General features: G+C 43.5%; 1 protein-coding gene across 12 annotated transcripts in view; it reads left to right on the top strand.

The window, feature by feature from the left end:
* Positions 1-19,049, top strand: part of EBF1 (EBF transcription factor 1) — a 319,429-nt gene that overhangs the window by 11,013 nt on the left and 289,367 nt on the right. For all 12 annotated transcript variants that reach the window (XM_008170076.4, XM_065555157.1, XM_008170078.4 and 9 more), the window contains exons 5-6: positions 4,027-4,100; positions 13,438-13,506. In XM_008170076.4, the coding sequence (XP_008168298.1) occupies positions 4,027-4,100; positions 13,438-13,506 (143 nt within the window). The remainder of the gene's footprint in view (positions 1-4,026; positions 4,101-13,437; positions 13,507-19,049) is intronic.

The following is a 19,049-nucleotide window of genomic DNA, read 5'->3' as shown; positions in this document are numbered from 1 at the left end:
AGCCTCTTCCTGTAAAGTAATCTGTGCTTATGGCAGCTGTAAAGATCTGAAACTTTAGCAGTTCCTGTTTCCTTTCCAAAACAAATTGTAGAAATCATTTTTTTATAACAGCACAGTTTGAGAGCGAATAGAATAACCAGAAAGCCAATAGACATATCAGCTGATCATTTTATTTTGTCGGGTTGCTGAATGTGTGCTTCATGTAAATGAACGGTTGGGTCCACACACCCTTTTGCGTAAAAGAAATTGGGAACTATAGTATGGGAGGGTGAGTTTGGGGCAGCCCGCTAGGAAAATAACTTTCTGATCAAGCAAGGAGAAGACTGAGCTCTAGAGATGTGTATACGTTATTTTGGGAAGTTACAATATGTATAGATTCAGTAACAATAGTCAAGTGCAAACAAAGCAAAAACCGAACCTTTAATGTACTGGAAGGCTAAAGAACGTCATGCACCCGGGCAGAGGATCACTGACGATAAACACAACAGACAAGGTGATTAGGTACCATATTGTTGACTCTGTGTGTTCATTATTGCTGTTTAGTTGGGTTATTTAAGTGGGTACCTGGAGGTTAAGTAAACATAGCGGCAGGAAGAAAGAAGGGAGACGGAGAAAAGGAAAAGAGGAAATTAAATTGACTTGTTCTCATTTGTAGTTTCTGGCAGACCTAATCCTGCTCCCATTGACTTCAGTGGGCACAAGCTCGGCTCATGTTAGGTGAACCATATTTTAAAATAGCAGGGCTTAAACATAATGGGTCAAATCCTGCATAGTGGGTCAAATCCTTATTCAGGCAAAATTCTCACTGGGTCATATTGTGCCAAGGATTATTACACAGAACGTAGTGGAGAACTCTGCATGATAAAGAATGGCATGACCATTGATTTCAGCTGGCATTTTGCCCAGCTAAGGGTGTCAGGAGTGGTCTGGTGTTTCTCCAGTCAGTGACTTGATTTGGGGGTAACTTTTTCTTTATCCTAGGTTAGCAGCCAAATTCCGCACGGAACCCCTCCACAGATTGTCTGGCTCATTTGTTTGTTTCCCTTTTGCTCTCCAGATTCCCATTTGACACATAAAATAAAAATAGAGCTCTTCTGTTGCCCAGTGGGCGCAGGCTCTCACCACAAGTTTTCATTATAATTGGTTCATGGAAATTACTTTTTAAAAAGCCCTCTTGGTTTGACTGGCGGCATAATCCACCTGCCCAGTTGACTGAGCTCCACCATGTCTGGGTTCGCTCCATTGCATGTGGCAATCCAGCTCTTCCAGTGTGTCTTTCAAGCCATCTACTGCTGTCCTGCAGGCTGATTGGAAACTAAGGGCCCAATCCTGCCAGGTGCTGAGTGACTCCTGTGGGGTGGGGCCTTGACCTCGGCGGGTGTTGAACTCTCTCAGCAGTCGGACTCGTGGGACCAGACTAAGGTGCCCAGTTCTGAATGGCAGCCTTGACTGGAGTGAGCTGGGATTGGAGACCTGGGATGAAATGCCCCACCCATTAGACTGACCCCCAATGGAGTGCTGGGAAATCCAGTACCTTATGTCTTTTGTTTTATCCTAACAGCAAAAACCTACTGGTGGTTGCTTTGGGGAGACACATACTAACATGGGAGTCATGCAGTGAAAATTCCCATGGATCCTGTGCAAGGATAATACTGACCAATCCCTGGTATTCTGTGTGGTATTGCACATGGTTAATATTACGTATTATTGCTTAAACCGGGTTTAAAAAATCAGCTCATGGTACCTAAGATTCATGACTCTGTATAGGAAAAACACTTATTGATTTCAGTGGGAGACACTTTTGAATGCAAACCAGTCTATCATCATCTCTTTTTACCATATATTAATTTGTTCCTTATTATTGTTTTCCATATTTCCATTTTAATTGTGTCTTGTAACATGAGAGACTTTTTTATTTACAATAACTAGTTTATTGCTGGTTTTAGGGACTTCATCATATTTAGCGTAGTTGTATTTTCTTTAAATATGGTTTTACTGGATCAGAAATATATGGGAACACGTTTTGTGCTAAGCAAACCTCGCCCCCCTCCAAGCATTAGATCGGAGGCCTTAGTAGCTGAATCAACTAGTGGTGTAGAGGTTCCCTTGGTTAGCTTATGTTATACCGCAATAATAACAGTAACGGTTACTGAGCAATGGGAAAACATTTCCTAAATCCTCCGGCAGGGTCACTGGGAACGGACTCCATGCTGTCCACCTCACAAAATTTCCTTCTAATGCTCCCCTCCATGGGATGGTGTTTACTGGCTTGTGGAGGAGGAGGAAGACACGAACCTTCAAAGCACCAAAGCCCTGGGATCTTACTGCCTTATGTGAATTGCAGTAGTGCTTTTAGGCCACAGCAGACTTCACGGCCTCATGTGCTAGGCCCTGGACAAACACATCCAGTCGCTGCCCCGACGCGCTTGCATTCTAAATAGATGAGACAGACAAAATGGGGGAGGGCATAGGTCTCCTCACTCCCAGTGTAGTGCCCTACCCACTAGACAACACTGCCATGCCCGAGGAACTGTACTCCAAGCCCGTGACTCCTGGGCTGCTCTAAACTGGGCTGGGCCCTCCATTGTGTTCTCCAGCTCCCCTATGGCAAGGTGGCTTTGTGCTGCCATTGCCCGTCCCGGCTGCTCCTCATTTCCTTTCCCAGGGCAGAGGGCAGTGCCGACTGGAAATTAGTGCTGCTTCTTGCCCACTCCAGTGCCACAGAACTGCAGCCCCACGGGTGACCAGACAGCAAATGTGAAAAATCGGGACGGGGGTGTGGGGGAGGTAATAGGAGCTTATATAAGAAAAAGACCCCAAAATCGGGACTGTCCCTATAAAATCAAGACATCTGGTCACCCTAGCCCCATGCAGCTGCCCTGGTACGTCTTCTCTGGGCTCCGGGGAAGGGCAGACACCCTGGGGGTGGGTTGTTGGGACTTGGTGACATTTCCCAAAGTGCCTAAGTGACTTAGGAGCCTAAATCCTATTAGAAGGGACGTGGGTGCTTTTGAAAACGTAACCCGGCACCTCTGTGCATTCTGGTTGACTCCCCTCCCAGGGGACTGGTGCCCGGGGCATTGCTGGTAATGTGCGGGGCTGTACTGTGGCAGGGTGACATTGTGGTATGGGACTGACCTAGTTTAAATGTTTTCTAGGGCAAAACAATAGCGATAGATCATCCTTTCTTGCTACCCGCAGCAAATGCAGCTATGCTGCTGCTCTATGCATACCTATCGCTGCTAAGCAGGTAGGAACACTTTCTAAATCAGCTGTGAGCAGCTTTATTCCCTTAGCCTGGCATGTAATGCCAGTCCATTTACAAGACACCCTTTAACCGAGTGCCGTTTGGGTGTATATTGCAGGGGCAGACCCTATTTTTGATGTGACTGTATAGTATTCCCAGTGTTTTTTGCAAATAATAAGGATTTTCCTCCTAACTCAGCTAAGATCATGTATCCATCCCTGTTTGTTTTATTCTCACCCACTTCCCAGTGGTCTTTGCATTCAGAGCGCCTGATTCTCATCTCATTTATACCACTGTAAATCAACCGAGCACTGTGGGTGGGAGTGGAGAATCCATCAGACCCTAACTTTTCTGGTAGCTAGTAGGAAAGTGCACAGGCGGTACAACAGACTTGCTTTTGGAATTAAAAATACATGAGCTGTTTTTTTTATTAAAAAAAAAAAAAAAGGCCCCGAAGTATGCTAAGCCCTTCTGGGTTTTAATGCTATTAGGTCTATATTTTATTCTGAATTGAAAGGAAAATTGTGGTTGTCTTGACTACTAAAAAAGCCCGTCCTACACACTGCTCTGAAGATGTGCATAATGTATTGGTTGAAATGGGAGAGGAAAGAAACTAACTCTAGTCAACTACAAATCTTGAAAGCAGTCTTTACGGTGACGCAGTCTGTTTAAGCATGCCATCCAGCCCGCAACAATAGTTAAGCATTCAGTTATTGTGATGCATTTTATTTTCTCCAAACTCAGTTTGGCGTGAAGCTAAAAATGTATTTTGTTTCTAGGCGATAGTGTACGAAGGCCAAGACAAGAACCCAGAAATGTGCAGAGTTCTTCTCACACATGAAATAATGTGCAGGTAAGAAAGACCCTGTTTCCAGTTAATTAGCAAGGAGAAGATGAATTTGTCTCTCAAAATCTAGGTTGGACCTCGAGCTATTTTAGGACTTAAATGTATCTTTCTTGCATTAAACAATCCCAAAATAACAGAGTTCTGCTCATGTAATTAGCAGCAAAGTCTCAGTCATCATACCAGTTTTCAATTATTTATAAAGGTTTGTCCTTAGCAGTCGGCTACTGGTTTGCATTTAGACACCTTAGCATTAATGGGCCCAGAATATGTTTCCTCACCAAAAATAATAAAATAAACTGCAATCTTGCTATCTGTAATTATCTACCCTCACAACCATAGCTGTGCTAATAAAATGACAAACCAGGTGGCTTTAATTCAGCCGGGTTCAGACTTGAAATTTATAGCTCTCTCTTCTTCCACTTAACGCAAACCTTCCTTGCAGTTTGTCTTTACTGGGGCTTCTCTTGTCAGTATGGGTTACAGAGTTGGTTAGCCCCCTGTTCAACTAGCAACATCAAAACACGGGGGAGTTTTCTTGGTGATCTCCTAACTTACCCCAGTGCAGGTCTGCTCTCTTTTATAGGAAGTTTCCCCCCCAGCATGCCTTTCTGGGGCTGGCCCTTTAAATTTGGCAGAGCCAAGCAGCTACTCTCCCTAAGGTGGCCATTTTAAAACTGGTGCCTACCCCTGTCTCTTTTCTAGCTGGTAAGAATGCTTAACTCCTGTTTTCTCTGTCTTATTGCTAAGGAGATCTTTCCACAGAGTCCTTAGAGCACGCTCATGACCCTGACTCTGCAATCCCAGGGAAGTTAGCTGGTGTTTTGCCTGCTTGAAGAGTGCAGGAGTTACCCAGTAGACAGTAGCAATGCCGAAAAGAATGAATTCTCCAGTGGGACACAGGGAATCTTGGCATGAGTTAGGAGCAGTCATTTGAATGGGTGAAAAACGCATGCTTAGTACTTGCATGCATGGTGGCCTTTAAAAATATTTACTAAACAGTAGCAGTTTGGCCCAAATCCTGATGCCTGCTCCTGAGTGAATGAGCTTTGCCCCGACTTTCCCTGTGGATTGGTGAGTGCCTGGGCAAAGTCTCCAGGCGGATTCTCATCCACCAGAGCCTGCCTCTTGGGTGGGTTTGGCCCATTGATCTGCACTGTTGCTGAGTCACTGGCTTCATCCTCAACCCCAGCTCTCTCGAGACGCAGTGTTCTGCCCCTGGCAGTACCACCTGGCACATGGGGTAAGTGGATTAGGCCCTTTGCATAGCCAGTCTTTGGCTGGGACCTGCAGCCCTTTTAGTAGGATTTGGCCCTTTAACTTGCAGCTCATTTTTTGCTAAAATGCACGTTTTCCAAGTACGTTTAGGTACTCCGTTGCAGCATGGAATGATTAGGCAAACGGAGGTCTGCAAGAGGTGATTTTGCTTTACTATGGAGTCCCAGCTCCTTCTCTGTTCACCGATGGAAGCAGAGTCACGTCAGTAGCTCAGGGATCCACCCTACAATACGTGGGCCCTGTTTGCACTGCTTGCTGTCTGGAGACCCAACAATGAACTGTACATACTGAATAAGGCCCCTGAGCTGCACAAGCGTCCCTTTTCGCACATAAATAATCCTAGAACAACAATGGCACTGGTCACTTGACTGAAATGAAACACCCGCTGAAGGGTTTGGAGGGACAGTGCCCACATTTGCTGCTGTTACTGGATAATGGGCTGATTAGTTCTTAAATTCCAGGCTCTTTGGCCAGGGGTTGTCTGCCTCTATGTCTGTGTGTACACCTGATTAGGGCCTCTGGGTGGTACCACAATACAAATAATAATCATTCTACGTCGAGGACCTGACCGTGCTGCTATTGAAGACAATAGCATGACTCCCCTTAACTTCCACTGGAGCAGAAGCAAATCCCCATTCTACACCAGGTAGAGTGTGGCTTCATTTTCTGCAGAGCCAGTGCCAGCAGAAATCTCACTCAATGCTCTTTGAAAGACCCCAAGAGCTCTATGTAGTGCGAAAGCTTGTCTCTTTCCCCCACAGAAGTTGTTCCAGTAAAAGATACTCCCTCACCCACCTTGTCTCGCTTTGAAAGAGTAGGAATTATAGAGACTTTGATGCATTAATTTTCCTATATGTACTTTTTTTAAAAATTGGAGAATATACACACGGCTAGATTTCAGCCAATGGACCAACACCTATCGACATCTAAGATTTACACTCATGTCAATATATTTTGACCAAGATAAAATGTATTCTATTATTGGAATGCTGAAAAATATGACATTCAAATGCAGTCTTCCCTTCTATGAATGCAGTTTATGCTAGTTCCTAAAATTCCTTGGCTCAAGCTCTTTATTATGATTGTCTTCCTTTACCCCAGTTGCTTTCTGTGTTTTATCAAAAACACAAAGTATGGGGTAGAAATAAAATTCTCAGACCATTGCAGGCAAATGTTGCATGTCTGATAGGGAAAAACCAAATTCAAATTTCATACTGCAAATGTTAGAGATTACGATTTTCCTATAGATTTGTAAGGGGTGCTGTTTGTTTACCAGGCTGCTTGACCCTATTACACAAATCTGTCATCTATTGTGTTGCTAACACTCCTTTAAATTGCAAATCTGATGCTCTTTAGGGGACTCCAGGAAAAAAACCATCTCTCTCCACACCATTCTATTTCTCTTGATTTCTTGCCTGTTGTAAGTGGAAGTTGGGATGTGCTGAATTTGCACCAGGGGTGCAAATGCAGCCTCAATTATAAGCATAAAATTAGAGTCTGTTCCCCATTAATCAGCCCACCTAATTGCTATGCACTACCATTAGCCATATGGTGTGAAAGACAGCTTGCTCTCCCTAAGATGAAATTTCTTCATTTCAGACATGAAATAGTGAGGGCTCTGTATTTTAAAATAGCTTGTTTTAGATATTTAATTCCTAAACAACTTTCTGCAGTGCTTTCTATCAAGACTAACTGCACAATAAAACTTTGCATTTATGTGACAAAAGCTGTTTATTTATAGTGTACTAAAGCTATGGGGTGGATAAGACCAAGAATTCAAATGTACAGGAGAGACCCTTGACTATTGTAGAAAAAAGTGAGTGAGTTACATTTCAGGTGTTTGTTTATCTGTAGGGATTTCATTGTTCTTTGCAGATTACAAAATAAGGCTGTTCTTTTGGCTGACATGTTAATGGTTGAGAAGAATTCCTGGACTCAATGGAATTTATTATTGTTATAGGCAGCGCAGGTAGGGACGCCGATAGTTAGAATTGCCTGAAACTTTCCTTTGTAAAACCCTGTTTTCAGTTGCTTATAACTTTGGTAAAGTTGATTACCGTTCAGGCTGAAATTCCCTATGCATGGTGAATGGCTAAGGCTGTATTTTTGGGAAAGTTTAAGCCAGGGATCGGCAACGTTCGGCACACGGCTCACCAAGGTAAGCACCCTGGCGGGCCAGGCTGGTTTATTTACCTGCTCACATGGCAGGTTCAGCCGATCGCGGCCCCCACTGGCCGCGGTTCGCCGTCCCGGGCCAATGGGGGCGGTGGGAAGCGGCGCGGGCCAAGGGATGTGCTGGCCGCGGCTTCCCGCCGCCCCCATTGGCCCGGGACGGCGAACCGTGGCCAGTGGGAGCCGCGATCGGCCGAACCTGCCGCGTCAGCAGGTAAATAAACTGGCCCGGCCCGCCAGGGTGCTTACCCTGGCGAGCCGCGTGCCGAACGTTGCCGACCCCTGGTTTAAGCTAATATGGCTCTGCCATTTCCAAGAATGAAGTTAGGGAAAATATGTTGTTTTGTCCATGTTAAAAAAATTACAACTGTTGTGCTGAGAAACTCTACCATCTCCATGCCGTGGAGCAGGGACTTGAAATTAGGCAGCACGGTTGCCTTGATGTCAGACAGCTGCCTTATGCCATCCCCATGAAAATCCACCCATATTTGGCTAAGTTATCAGCCTCTTGAAAAAATGCAGTTTGCACATGCTCAGTAGAGACTTGTTGAAGTTTGGCATCTAAATCTCGGAAGATGCCATCTGCACTGAGCATGCTTCAGCCCCTCACAGCTCCCCCACCATAGCCTGGCTGCAGCTCTGCTCCCATCCGCGGTCGCGGCCCCGGCCCAGACCCACCTCCAGGTGTGGCCCAAGCCTCTGCCCCCTTGCCTCTGTCTGCGTCCCCCATCCCTGAGCTGCAGCCCCATTCCTGGCCCCAGCTCCGGGAGGGGTGAGGGGCATGGACAGGTTTGGGGACGCTGCTCCAAAACAACTGAGCGTGCTTCTGCGTGACAATGCATGGGTTGAGTGGGACTTGGCCTGCAGTTGCTCCTCCTAGCTGCCAGGGGCATCCATGGTACTGAGTTCCAGGACTGAGAGAAGGGGGAGTGTCTGTCCTGTGCTCTCAGTAGAAAACCCACCCCCCCACCTCGCCAGAACCTGGAATCGAATCCATTATTCCTGAGTCTCAACGTTGTATTGCTGTGAATCCCACTGCCAAAGTGTCTGTCTCCATCTCCCTCTAGTGGCAAGTCTAATCTGAAGATAACAGCCTTCTACTGCTACTAGTTTTTCTGTTAGCTCAAGGGGTGGTGGACTGTGTTGTGGATCTAAGGATCCTCACCCTGCTGATGACCCATGTCAGGGTTTCACGTGAGACATTTTTGTTTTTAAATTTTTAAACTTTGTTTAAAAAAAAAAAAAAAAAAAAGGAAAGGAAATCCATCCTGTGCCGTGAATGAGGCAGTTCACTCTGGCTAAAGCGGTGGTTGTGATTTGGCTGTACTGGGCTCACTAGAGAACATCGGCCTGCTCTACTGTTGTTAATTATTATCATCAATAAAAACCCATTGTTCTAGTGCAGTCCATGTACGCAGCGGTTTGCACACAAGGGATACGCCGTGTTCAGGGCTCCCTAGTGCTAAATCTAAGGGCTGGATTGCACGGGGGGTGACGTGGAGACGCCCACCTGACTCCAGAAGAGCCAATGAGCAGGATTGTGCTTTGGGAGCTCTTCTGCATGCAAGGGTAGTGCAGGAAGCACCCATCCTAACAGTGTAGCCTGCTGTTCCCTTCCCCCACCCCCCAGCCCTTTCCATGGGCAGGTGCAGAGTGGGGAAGGAGGCCAAGACCCTGCCTTCTCCCCATCCCCTTTAGGGACATGGGCGGCCCCTAGGAACCATAGAGGGACTAGCCCTTGTGCTCCCAAGTGCAGGGACTGTGATGCCAAGAGGCCCTTCCAAGGCGTGTGCAAGGGGAGGAGGCTCCCTGTATGATGCTCCCGTCCCCTTCCAACCGCACGATGGCCAGTCACGGCCTGGCCCTAGACAAGGTGAACTTCATCGATGATGTTGGCCAACAGCTCAAGGGAGGGAGCATATAGGTGGTTGGTGTGAAGAAGGCAGGAAGGATTGCTGGAGGAAGGAGGCTATAAGGAGGGGAGAAATGGTACTTGGTGGATGGGAAGCAGGAGGGCTGATCTGGACGTGAAGAGAGCAGCATCTGTCTGATATAGAAAAGGAAGAGAAAGCAAAAGGAGCAGGACGAGCTAGATGAGAAGGGTACATTAGCACACTCCCTTTTTCGTGTATTCAGGTCAGATTTGGTTGGGAGCCTCTTAGGGGCTTCTTTTTTAATGCATGTTAAATCAGAGAGAGATGCAACCATCAGACTCTGGGTACCACTTCAGAACGGGCACTGGTGTTCTTGCACGGTGTTGAGTTTACACGGGCCCAGGTATGCCAGCACTACTGTGACGCATCGTGCAAGCTGCCTGGCCAGTGTCCCATATGGACCTCCTCGAGAGGTCAGCGGGGGGGAGAGTTGAACCTCCGTGCACAATGTTTCTTCTTGGTTCTTCATAAGAAAAGCGTGTTTTAAAAGTGACCCACAAGGGAGGAAAAAATTGGGATTGTGCCCTTTCCCCGCATTCATTATGATTATAAAGAAAAGTTTTTCTTTTCTTTTTTAAAAACAAGAACAACCCTTTTGTACTTTTTAACTTTAGAAGCATCAAGAATGTCAAGTCTCACCTTCCCTGTTTTAACCAGAGGATTTCTTGGAGGACTCAGCTCCCAATACTCTTCTCTTTCTCGGTTCTCAGCTGAAGGGATGAGGGAGGTGGATATTTAGCACAGACAGCTGTCATCCCAAGTGTTAATTAGCTATTAACAAAACCCAGAGCGTTTGAATCAGACTGAATAAAAAAATCACTTCTCATGTCAGTTTATGAGGTTTCAAATTGAGGCTTTCTGTGATGTCTTAATTCTCCAGTTGTCCATAGAAAAACCGGGATAGACAATGCTTGAATTTCTAATATAAAAAACAAGTAGGGAAAAAAACTACTTAAAACCCAACATTTTGGCCCTTCCTTGTATTTCACTAAGCTGCAAGGAAAAGGACACAGAGCCATTATTTTTCCCCTTCACATAATACACAAGGGCTGCATTCGTCCACCCTTACTCCTGTTTACTGGTACCTTACTGCCCAGGAAATCCTATTCAGTGGCCACTCAACAGCAAGGCAGTGTTCCCCAGACCTTTCAAGGGGAGCTTCCCTGCAAGGAAACAAAACCAATCCATTCCCCCTTTAGCCTTAGTATGAGTTAATCCTCCCCATCTTCATTTATGCATCTTCGCCCACCTTGGGTTGTTCTTTACAAGGGGCCCCTTCAAGGGGCGTGTCCCAACACTAGAGTGAGGTGTTTGGCCCTGATCCAGGAACTTGTTCCATGAGAACAGACCCCACTATTGGGTAACATGTGGGCACTGGCAGGGTTGGGGCCTTGAACAGCATAAGTAAGAGTGGCAGATTCTGGCCCCATGCGCCAGGTTTTGGTACCCTCACATTCAGTGCCGGCTTGCTCTAGGAATAATCCTTTTGGCCTCGGTGGGGCTACTCACGGGATAAGGTTCTTCTAAACGGCCCTGGTTTGCGTTAGTCACAAGAACGGTGTGTCTTAACTTGCACGAACTAGGCTTCTAATTAAAATGTAATCATTTAAAAATATTAGTGGTTTTTATTACTTTGTTTTTGGGTAAATTTTGCCATCCCACATATTCTAGCTAAATTCCCTTTTATAAACAAAAAAGGGGAAAAAAAAGTCCCCATGACCTATGAGCTTATTTTATTCGTTCCTAAATTCTGATCTATTTTGTGTGTCGAGGCTTTTAATTTTGTTGGTGAATCAGTTATGGGGTTGTACTGTAAAATGAAACAGCTTTTGGGGCTGTCCTAAACAATGTGACTTGCACAGAATTGGACATCCTGCACAGGCATTACCTGTGAAACGCTTCAGTCCTGAATAGTTGCCTTGAAACTTTGACAGTGAAAAGCATTATGTATTTTTTTCCTCTTTGAAACTTTTTTTTTCCTGTTGGAAACCACATTTCAACAGGCTGGGTTTGTAAAGCCATTTTTTTTTTTTGTTATTTTTAGTGTGGCTAGTGGCTGTATTGCTAGTCTTGGTGGGTTACTGTACATTATTCGCTCTATTGTTCAGCCGCATAAGAGAACCTTTGTCATACTCCCAGCAGAGCTATTTATATAGTGTGGCATTTCTAATGACTGCTTCCTGCGCTGGTGTTCTTCCACATTCCGCAGGAACAAAATAGTCCCTCTTAGATGAAGTAAGAGGAGCTGTAATTCCTACCAGAACCCTAATCCTGAATGTTGAAATTGAAAATTGGCATTTACAGAAAGGTTTGTTGTATATGGTGAGGCTTGTCAGTCCCAGTCAGTTAGGGTGACCAGGTAGCAAGTGTGAAAAATCAGGACGGGGTCAGGGGGGGTTATCGGCGCCTAGATAAGACAAAGCCCTGAATATCAGGGCTGTCCCTATAAAATCAGGACATATGGTCACCCCACAGTCAGTAAGTCTGCCAAATACGGAGGGGCCATCCTCTCTGGCGAAGGTGGAAACTAGGGGTAATATAGGCAGAGCCATCACTAGGGTACGACGAATTGGAGCGACTGCTTCAGGCCCTGTGCTTTGGGGGGTCCCCAGGGGCTGGCATGGTCGGTCCCAGAAGTGATGGAATCGTCACTTCTGCCCCGGGCCTTGCACCGCGCTAGGGCCGGCCCTGAATATAGGGGACCCCAGCCCTAGATCCACACACAGACAGGTTCCTCCATGAACAGATCTCCACCCCGTGGCGTGACAGGGAAGCATAGTCATCGCAGTGGCATTGTCAGCCCAGGCACTGCTGAGGTGATGGTAGGGATTTGCGTCGGGGGTGAGGAATGCGGGGCAGGCCAGGCCTGGGTTGCACTGGCGTCCTGGTTGTACAGAGACAAAGTTCCCCTATGGCCTGGGGCTGTGTTGTTTACTTCTTTTACTCCCTTACTAAGGGGAGTCATGGGGGTGGAGTTGTAAGGGGGAATCCTTGGTGGGTGGATATTTATGTTCTGCCACTAGGGAGATGAAGGAAGTGGGTAAGAACCTGATTGGTTACATGGGACTGCTCATGAGAGTCAGGGCTTTGAGGTTTGGTTCCCAGGAAAGTCCAGATCCATCTCTAACTAGTTACGTCCTGGAGAATTTTCTGCCCTAAGCAGAAATGGGTATATATTGTGTGAGAGATCATGTGTGATATTTTAATGAGTCAGGCTCTTAATAGACAATAAGCCCTGACAAGAAACCATCACAAACAACAACTTAACTCTCTTCGGAAACAATGAGCCATCTTAGTTCAAAAGAATCCAAGTCTCAAGGTCAGCAATGGAGCAATTCTTTGGTAGAGGGAGCTTACGTTTCACATGCCTGCTTTGTATCTGACCTAATACAGGGCACCAGCCAGCAGCACTGTGCTTCCCATAGTACTATTAGCAATCATTAAAATTCTCAGAAAACTTAGAGAAACAGATACACTCAAGCATAAAAAGCAGTAGCCAATGGCGTTTCTGTTTTAGCTTCTCTGCTAACAACAGTATTTTAAAAGGGGAAAATATTGTGCTGGGAATGTCTACTTCCCCTGGAAACCAGTAGTATAATATGAGCACCAACCCAGATGTTAAAATTATGTGCACTGGAAAAATAGCCCGCTCTTGTTATTGGTCTTGATGTGTGTGTATTGGCCCCATGAAAAGGGATAGACCACACTCCCCATTTGAAGTGATCCATGAACTATTGTTCGTGAAAGCGGGTGAAACCCCTTTCTCTTTATGTTTGCCGTTACTAACCAGCTGTGCAAGAAGTTAAACATAGTAATTAACCCATATGTGACCCACTAAATTCGACTGATTTCCAGACAGGGACAGAATGGTAACTCTAGCTTGCAATTTGAACCTCCTGTGTTCGTAATGATGATTTTACAGTGTAATGGTTGCACTAAATCCTCTCACTTTTGCTCTGTAGCCGGTGTTGTGACAAGAAAAGCTGTGGCAACAGAAATGAGACTCCATCAGATCCAGTGATAATTGACAGGTAAGGACCGCTATTGTTTCCTTCAATTTTATTTTATTCCTCATTATAATGAAACACCTGCACGGTGTTGCTAATGGGAAAGGGGCTATGTGTATCTGTGGATGAAATTTTGTTGTTGATACCGAATTCGTTGCGCTGTGCAATTGTGATTCCCATGGAAGGGCCATATGGAATGTAACTGTGAGACCTGCTCTTTGGAATGCTCTAGTTTTCGTATCTGATTCATGTTCATAAAGGGGATATTTTTCTTGCTGACTTTCTGTGGCTCAATTCACATGCTGTGCCAGGGAAGCTTCAGGAATAAAATAATAGTTTGTGATTTATGGAATGTGGTTGGGTGCTTATAAATATTTAACTTTAATTTGAAAAATGTTTGAATCATTATCACTTTTAGCTCCAGTAGTTCTGTTGGATGCAATCCATCTACATTTTAAGGTTTTTATTTATGCATAAGAACAGTTTAAAAAAAATCTGCAAACTAAGATTTTCTCCAGTTATTTTCTTTGGTTGGAGTGCTATTTTGACTATATTGTCAGTTGATTAATTCATTTTGCCTGTCTTAATTATTGTGTTTTTAAACAGATCCATATTACTAATCTGACATGACCAAGTAAATCACTGTAGAACGATAAATCTGTTTTAGTTGTTCTGAGCAATTTGCAGTCTGTTTGCAAATTATGCAAAGTTGTAGCCAAATAGTCATTTTTATATTTTAATTATTGAAATTCATTGTACGGAAACATATATGATAAACAGTTTATTAGGTGGCATTACTCTGCGAGAGTTAAATGGCCACGAAGGACTGAAACTGTCTGTCATCAAACAGGGAAAGCAATGCCAGGCAGTAATCAGTGAATACAGGGACCCTGAAGGGAAACTAACCTATGCACAGGAAAGGCAGAGTATAGAGTATAGTTCTTCTTTGTCTTATTGTCTGAGTTAATGTTCGCTACATTACGTTCAAAATACCTTCTGTGCTGGAGTGTCCGTTTTTATGAAAAAAGGTAGAGTCAGATCTGTTCAGCACCACATCAAAACAGAATTATATAAAAGAGAACATAGCAGAGAGGCACCACTTGGCATTGTGCTTAGGCAGGCTTTCAGGTTTATGTCTTGTTTGAGTTTGTTAAGCAAGCACATGCTTTGGCAGCTTAGAGAAAACGTTTTGGTTTGTTACAATATCTAATCCTGAGATCGTTTTAATCTCAGAACATATATATTTTAACTATGCAGCCGTTCACCTGATATTAGAATTAGGTGACACCAGGGGAAGTAAAAGAACACATATAAAACCACATCTCTGTAGAGATCTCTCTAAGTAGGCTGCAGAGTTGAATAGTATAAAATAGGGTGTTAAAGTGGCATTTTGAGCTACACGAAAGCTACAAAATTCACATGCATTTCTCATTGTACTGAAAAAAGAAATGTTAAGATGTTAATAGCTGGTTTACAGAAATATTTTGTTTAACGATCCAATATGCAGAGCTGTTAGTTGCAACTCATTTAAACTGTGACCCTACAGATTTTCAGCAGCTTTAAGGGAAAAAAAACAACAAACCAATTATATGAAAAAGTGGATTTAACTTCCTAGTAGTGATCAAATTAGCAGTATTTACTTAAACTGATACAAAGCTTGCAATTTTGAACACCAGGTTTAAAAAACAAGTTGAATACTGTTTAGATTATAATATAAATCTTACCTTGCCACCCGCACTGAACCCCCTTTTGCTTGTGAATGGGTTAAGCTTTTAAGTTCTTCACTTGGTTTTAAATTGTGACTTTGATACAGAAGGTTGATACGAGTGTGGTTTGAATAACATTTGATTTTGACCTGTTCCTGTGGGTTGCAGTGGGATAAGAAATTTGACTCAGCAGTGCTGTAATTAGCCTTCCCTGTGTTTTTGAACCAGGATTGTGTTACCTGGATTGCATTAGTGTGGCTTCTATTGTTGCCGCTTTGCATCTGTCCCAGTAGGGTACTTAAAACCTTTTCTTGGCCGTGGCTAGCTCAGACAATTTAGGCCAAATAAGTATGTGCTTTATACAGTTAGTGGCTTTAGTGATGTTTCTTGTGACATTTATCCTATTCATTTTTTTTCCTTTTGGTTTGAAAAGTATAAAGACCTCTATATGGAGCTGCTATATCTTAAGAGGAGTACTTTAACAATTGTTGTAAAAAAATGTCTGCACAAGTCAGAACATGTGTTTAGTTGTGCTTGTTGTCACTTCTGCATGCATAAAATCTTAAGCTATTGTGTCAATTGATATGTAAAACCATATTTAGCTATTTTTATTTGCATGTGAGCTTGCAGAATTCATTTGACGTTTGGGCTAAAGCACTCCCACATGCCTTGCAGTCTGATAAAGCCTAATCTTTGAATTTAATCTGACTTTAACACAGAATCACCACTTAAACTCTTACCGTTTTTTAAGACAACCATACTTATATGAAAAATGCTGCCCTATTCTTCCCCCTGACTGTCTTTTTGATTGGTTATTCAAGAAAGCCATTTGTGGGATACAGATAGAGCAGTTTTTGTGGCTACAAAGTTAACTTGTACAATCAACTTAAAAGTTAGATTTTTTTTACTAGATATTTAGGAAATATGGATTGTACCTGTTTATTTACTTAAAAGTGTGGTTAAAAATTTCAGTAGGTGCATGTGAGAACAGTCTAGAAAATTACTTTATATTTTAGTCTATTATAAAAGTGACCTAGAGAAATTTAGTGTCCCTCTCTTCTCTGAAGAGAGGTATAAATCTATTATTGTTAGAGACCAGTCATCTCAAGGAAGCTCATGGAAAAAACACAATGTATGTGGAATTATCTTTTTAGAATTGCCTGTATACTTGATCACGAACCCAGTTTTACATGTATCTAAATGAAGCTCTGTCACCAAGAACGAACTGTAAAAGGGTATTACTGTCACAACACAAATGCACAATGATTCCTGTTACAAGTGAAGCAATAGGCTGCATAGTAATCCTAGATAAAGTGAAAATGTAGCACTTGCTGGTATTATATTAAATTCTAGATTGATTTAACATTCAAATTGTAACTCATATTTGAATTTAAAATATTTGCAATAAAATTCCTGTGCAGAAATTGAATAAATTGTAGTTTTATTACCACACTAGATATCCCTGTGTCCTAACCTTTTTCCTTACAGTTATCTTAGTTCAATAAATAAAACCTCATTAGACTATTCCCATTTCAACGAGTTTATTAAATTTTACAGGAGTAATTAGCATAAGCTGTGCTAATTTTTCTGGAAGACTAATGAGAGAGCTCCCTAATTAGGTTTGCTTTGTAGGAATCAGGAAAGATGATAATGACAAAAGTCACATAGGGTGGAAAGTGGAGCTTTATATTATTTCTTGATTTGGGAAAGCCACTTCCGTATCTTGGCCCCCTTGCAAACTTTTTTTTAACCCACCTGACCATTGTGGATCTAGATATTCAATTGAGATACCAATGCTTGCTGTGCTTTTCTTTCCCTTTTATGGATGGATCTAGTAAACAGTAGTCCTGCTGGTTAAGATAAATACAGACAGTTGTTTCAATCTCCAACATGTGGCAGATTAACTTCAGCATAAAGGGTCACGTTCAGTCTACAGGTTCTATACGATTCCTGAAATCTGTCCTTACCGATTTTAAAAGAGGACCTATTCAAGATTGGTGTCTTTCTAGAAGATGCACTCTAGTTCAACTGTAAGTTGTTAGGCTTGATGGAATCCTTACCAGGTGAATTTCTATACTCTGTGCTTTGCAGGAGGTCCGACTGGTGATCATAATGGATCCTTCTGGCCTTAATTTGTGAAAACTTTGAAGTGCTTCATGTACTGCCATCTTTCCTTACATTGAAATGGACCCAACTTCTGAGGAGTAAATTGCATTTGTTATTTGCTTACATATTTTGGCCCAATCAGAGCTGTTGTCAATAGGCGTTATCGGATCGATCAATATTTTTCTCTTATCTATCTGGGATGCACCCAATCACCAGGGTGTCTGACTTGCTTACAGGCGTTTTTGAAATCGTTCAGTCTCTAACCTGAAGACGTTTATATTTGCAGGTAGGATTTCATAGTGCAGTGACGTGAAAAGAGGCGTGAATGACTTTCACTGCCTCCGTTTTACTGCTTTAAAAGTCATCGTGTAGTGGATTGTATTTTATGGGCCTGATCATCCTCTTTCATGCCAAAATGCCTTGCAGAGGAAATACAGGTGTGTTGTAGGAAAGTAGCACCAGTTATACCCTATTGCCTCCCCAAAATCTGCTGTTCAGGCCTAGTGCAGATGTGGCAATGAATGCATTTAACAGTAGCTTTACATGCCCAAGGAAGGTCTCTGAAGTGCCGTAAAGTCAGGTAGTTTATAGACGCTTTTCCATCATCAAAGAGGCGAGGTGATGTCAGGATGGGGTTTTTGCTAGTGAGGAAGCAATGGGTGTTTGAATGCAGGGGAATAGCTCAGTGCCCACAGAACCTTGATCGTGGAACAAGATGGTGGGGCACAGGCCCAGAGTGGCAAAGGAGATTTTAGCACATGCCAGTGACATTGGAAACAGTCTGAGATGGGTGCTAGTAACACCTAGCGAAGGGACATCTGTCCCTCTGACAACAGACTCTGTGTTCTGGTCATAGACGTACAAACAGGGGCCCAATCGGCTGTATCTGAACCCAGGTCCCGTTACCAGCAGTGAACTGAACTGAACTAAACCACCAGTGTGGTCTACAAGACTGCGTTTTAAAGCTGTCTTCACCTGCCTTCATTTATGCTCCCTATTGGCCTATTTTTACATATGGCCAGTAGAGGAACACGGGGGATAGCCCTGTTACCCTGGGCCATCCCTCCAGTTTGTCTCGCAATCAGGCGTGGGAGTTTGATGGCAGTCGCTGCTAGGTGTATTTTGGGAGATAGGAGGTTTGTCTAACATGTGCTGCGTCTCCAGCTTGCCCTGCATCAGAAGGCACGATGCCTTTCATGGAAATGTAGATTGTTCAGTGGATAATGCGAGCAAGGGAGTCCATATTAATGCAAGTGTAGAATAAACTGAGAAGCCATTTTGGTTTCACTAATCCCAAATGAGGTACATTGTAGGAACAGAATAGTGGCAGTTAATGATCATATGTTGGTGAAAGGAGGATTGTGGCAAAGGGAATATAAAATATGTTACCTACGTGCACATACATGAAGTAGGCTGTCTTGTCTGTCCCAGCAGTCTGAGCAATATCTCCCCTGCCCCCTATAAAGTTCTGCTACTCTTTTATCATGCAGACTAAACGCATTAATGTTCCAGGCAAGTTCTCAGAAGGGACAGAATTCAGCCTAGATGAGTGAATGTTATTTGCTTTAAGCCCATTACTTGACTTTTTGAGAGGGTAGTGACCAAACACCACTCTACAGGATTTGGTTATGATTAGCACATCTGCAAAGTATTATCTAAAGTGTTTTTCCATGTAAATTAGGTGACCAAAAGAGTCTTGAACCTTCATAACATAAATGGAGGCTCCAGTCAGTACAAAGTTGTCACTTAGGAGAG

Source organism: Chrysemys picta, chromosome 8, assembly GCF_011386835.1.
Source record: "Chrysemys picta bellii isolate R12L10 chromosome 8, ASM1138683v2, whole genome shotgun sequence".
NCBI lineage: Eukaryota > Metazoa > Chordata > Testudines > Emydidae > Chrysemys > Chrysemys picta.
The sequence above is the reverse complement of the archived record's forward strand: the minus strand, read 5'-3'. Positions and strand labels throughout refer to the sequence as shown.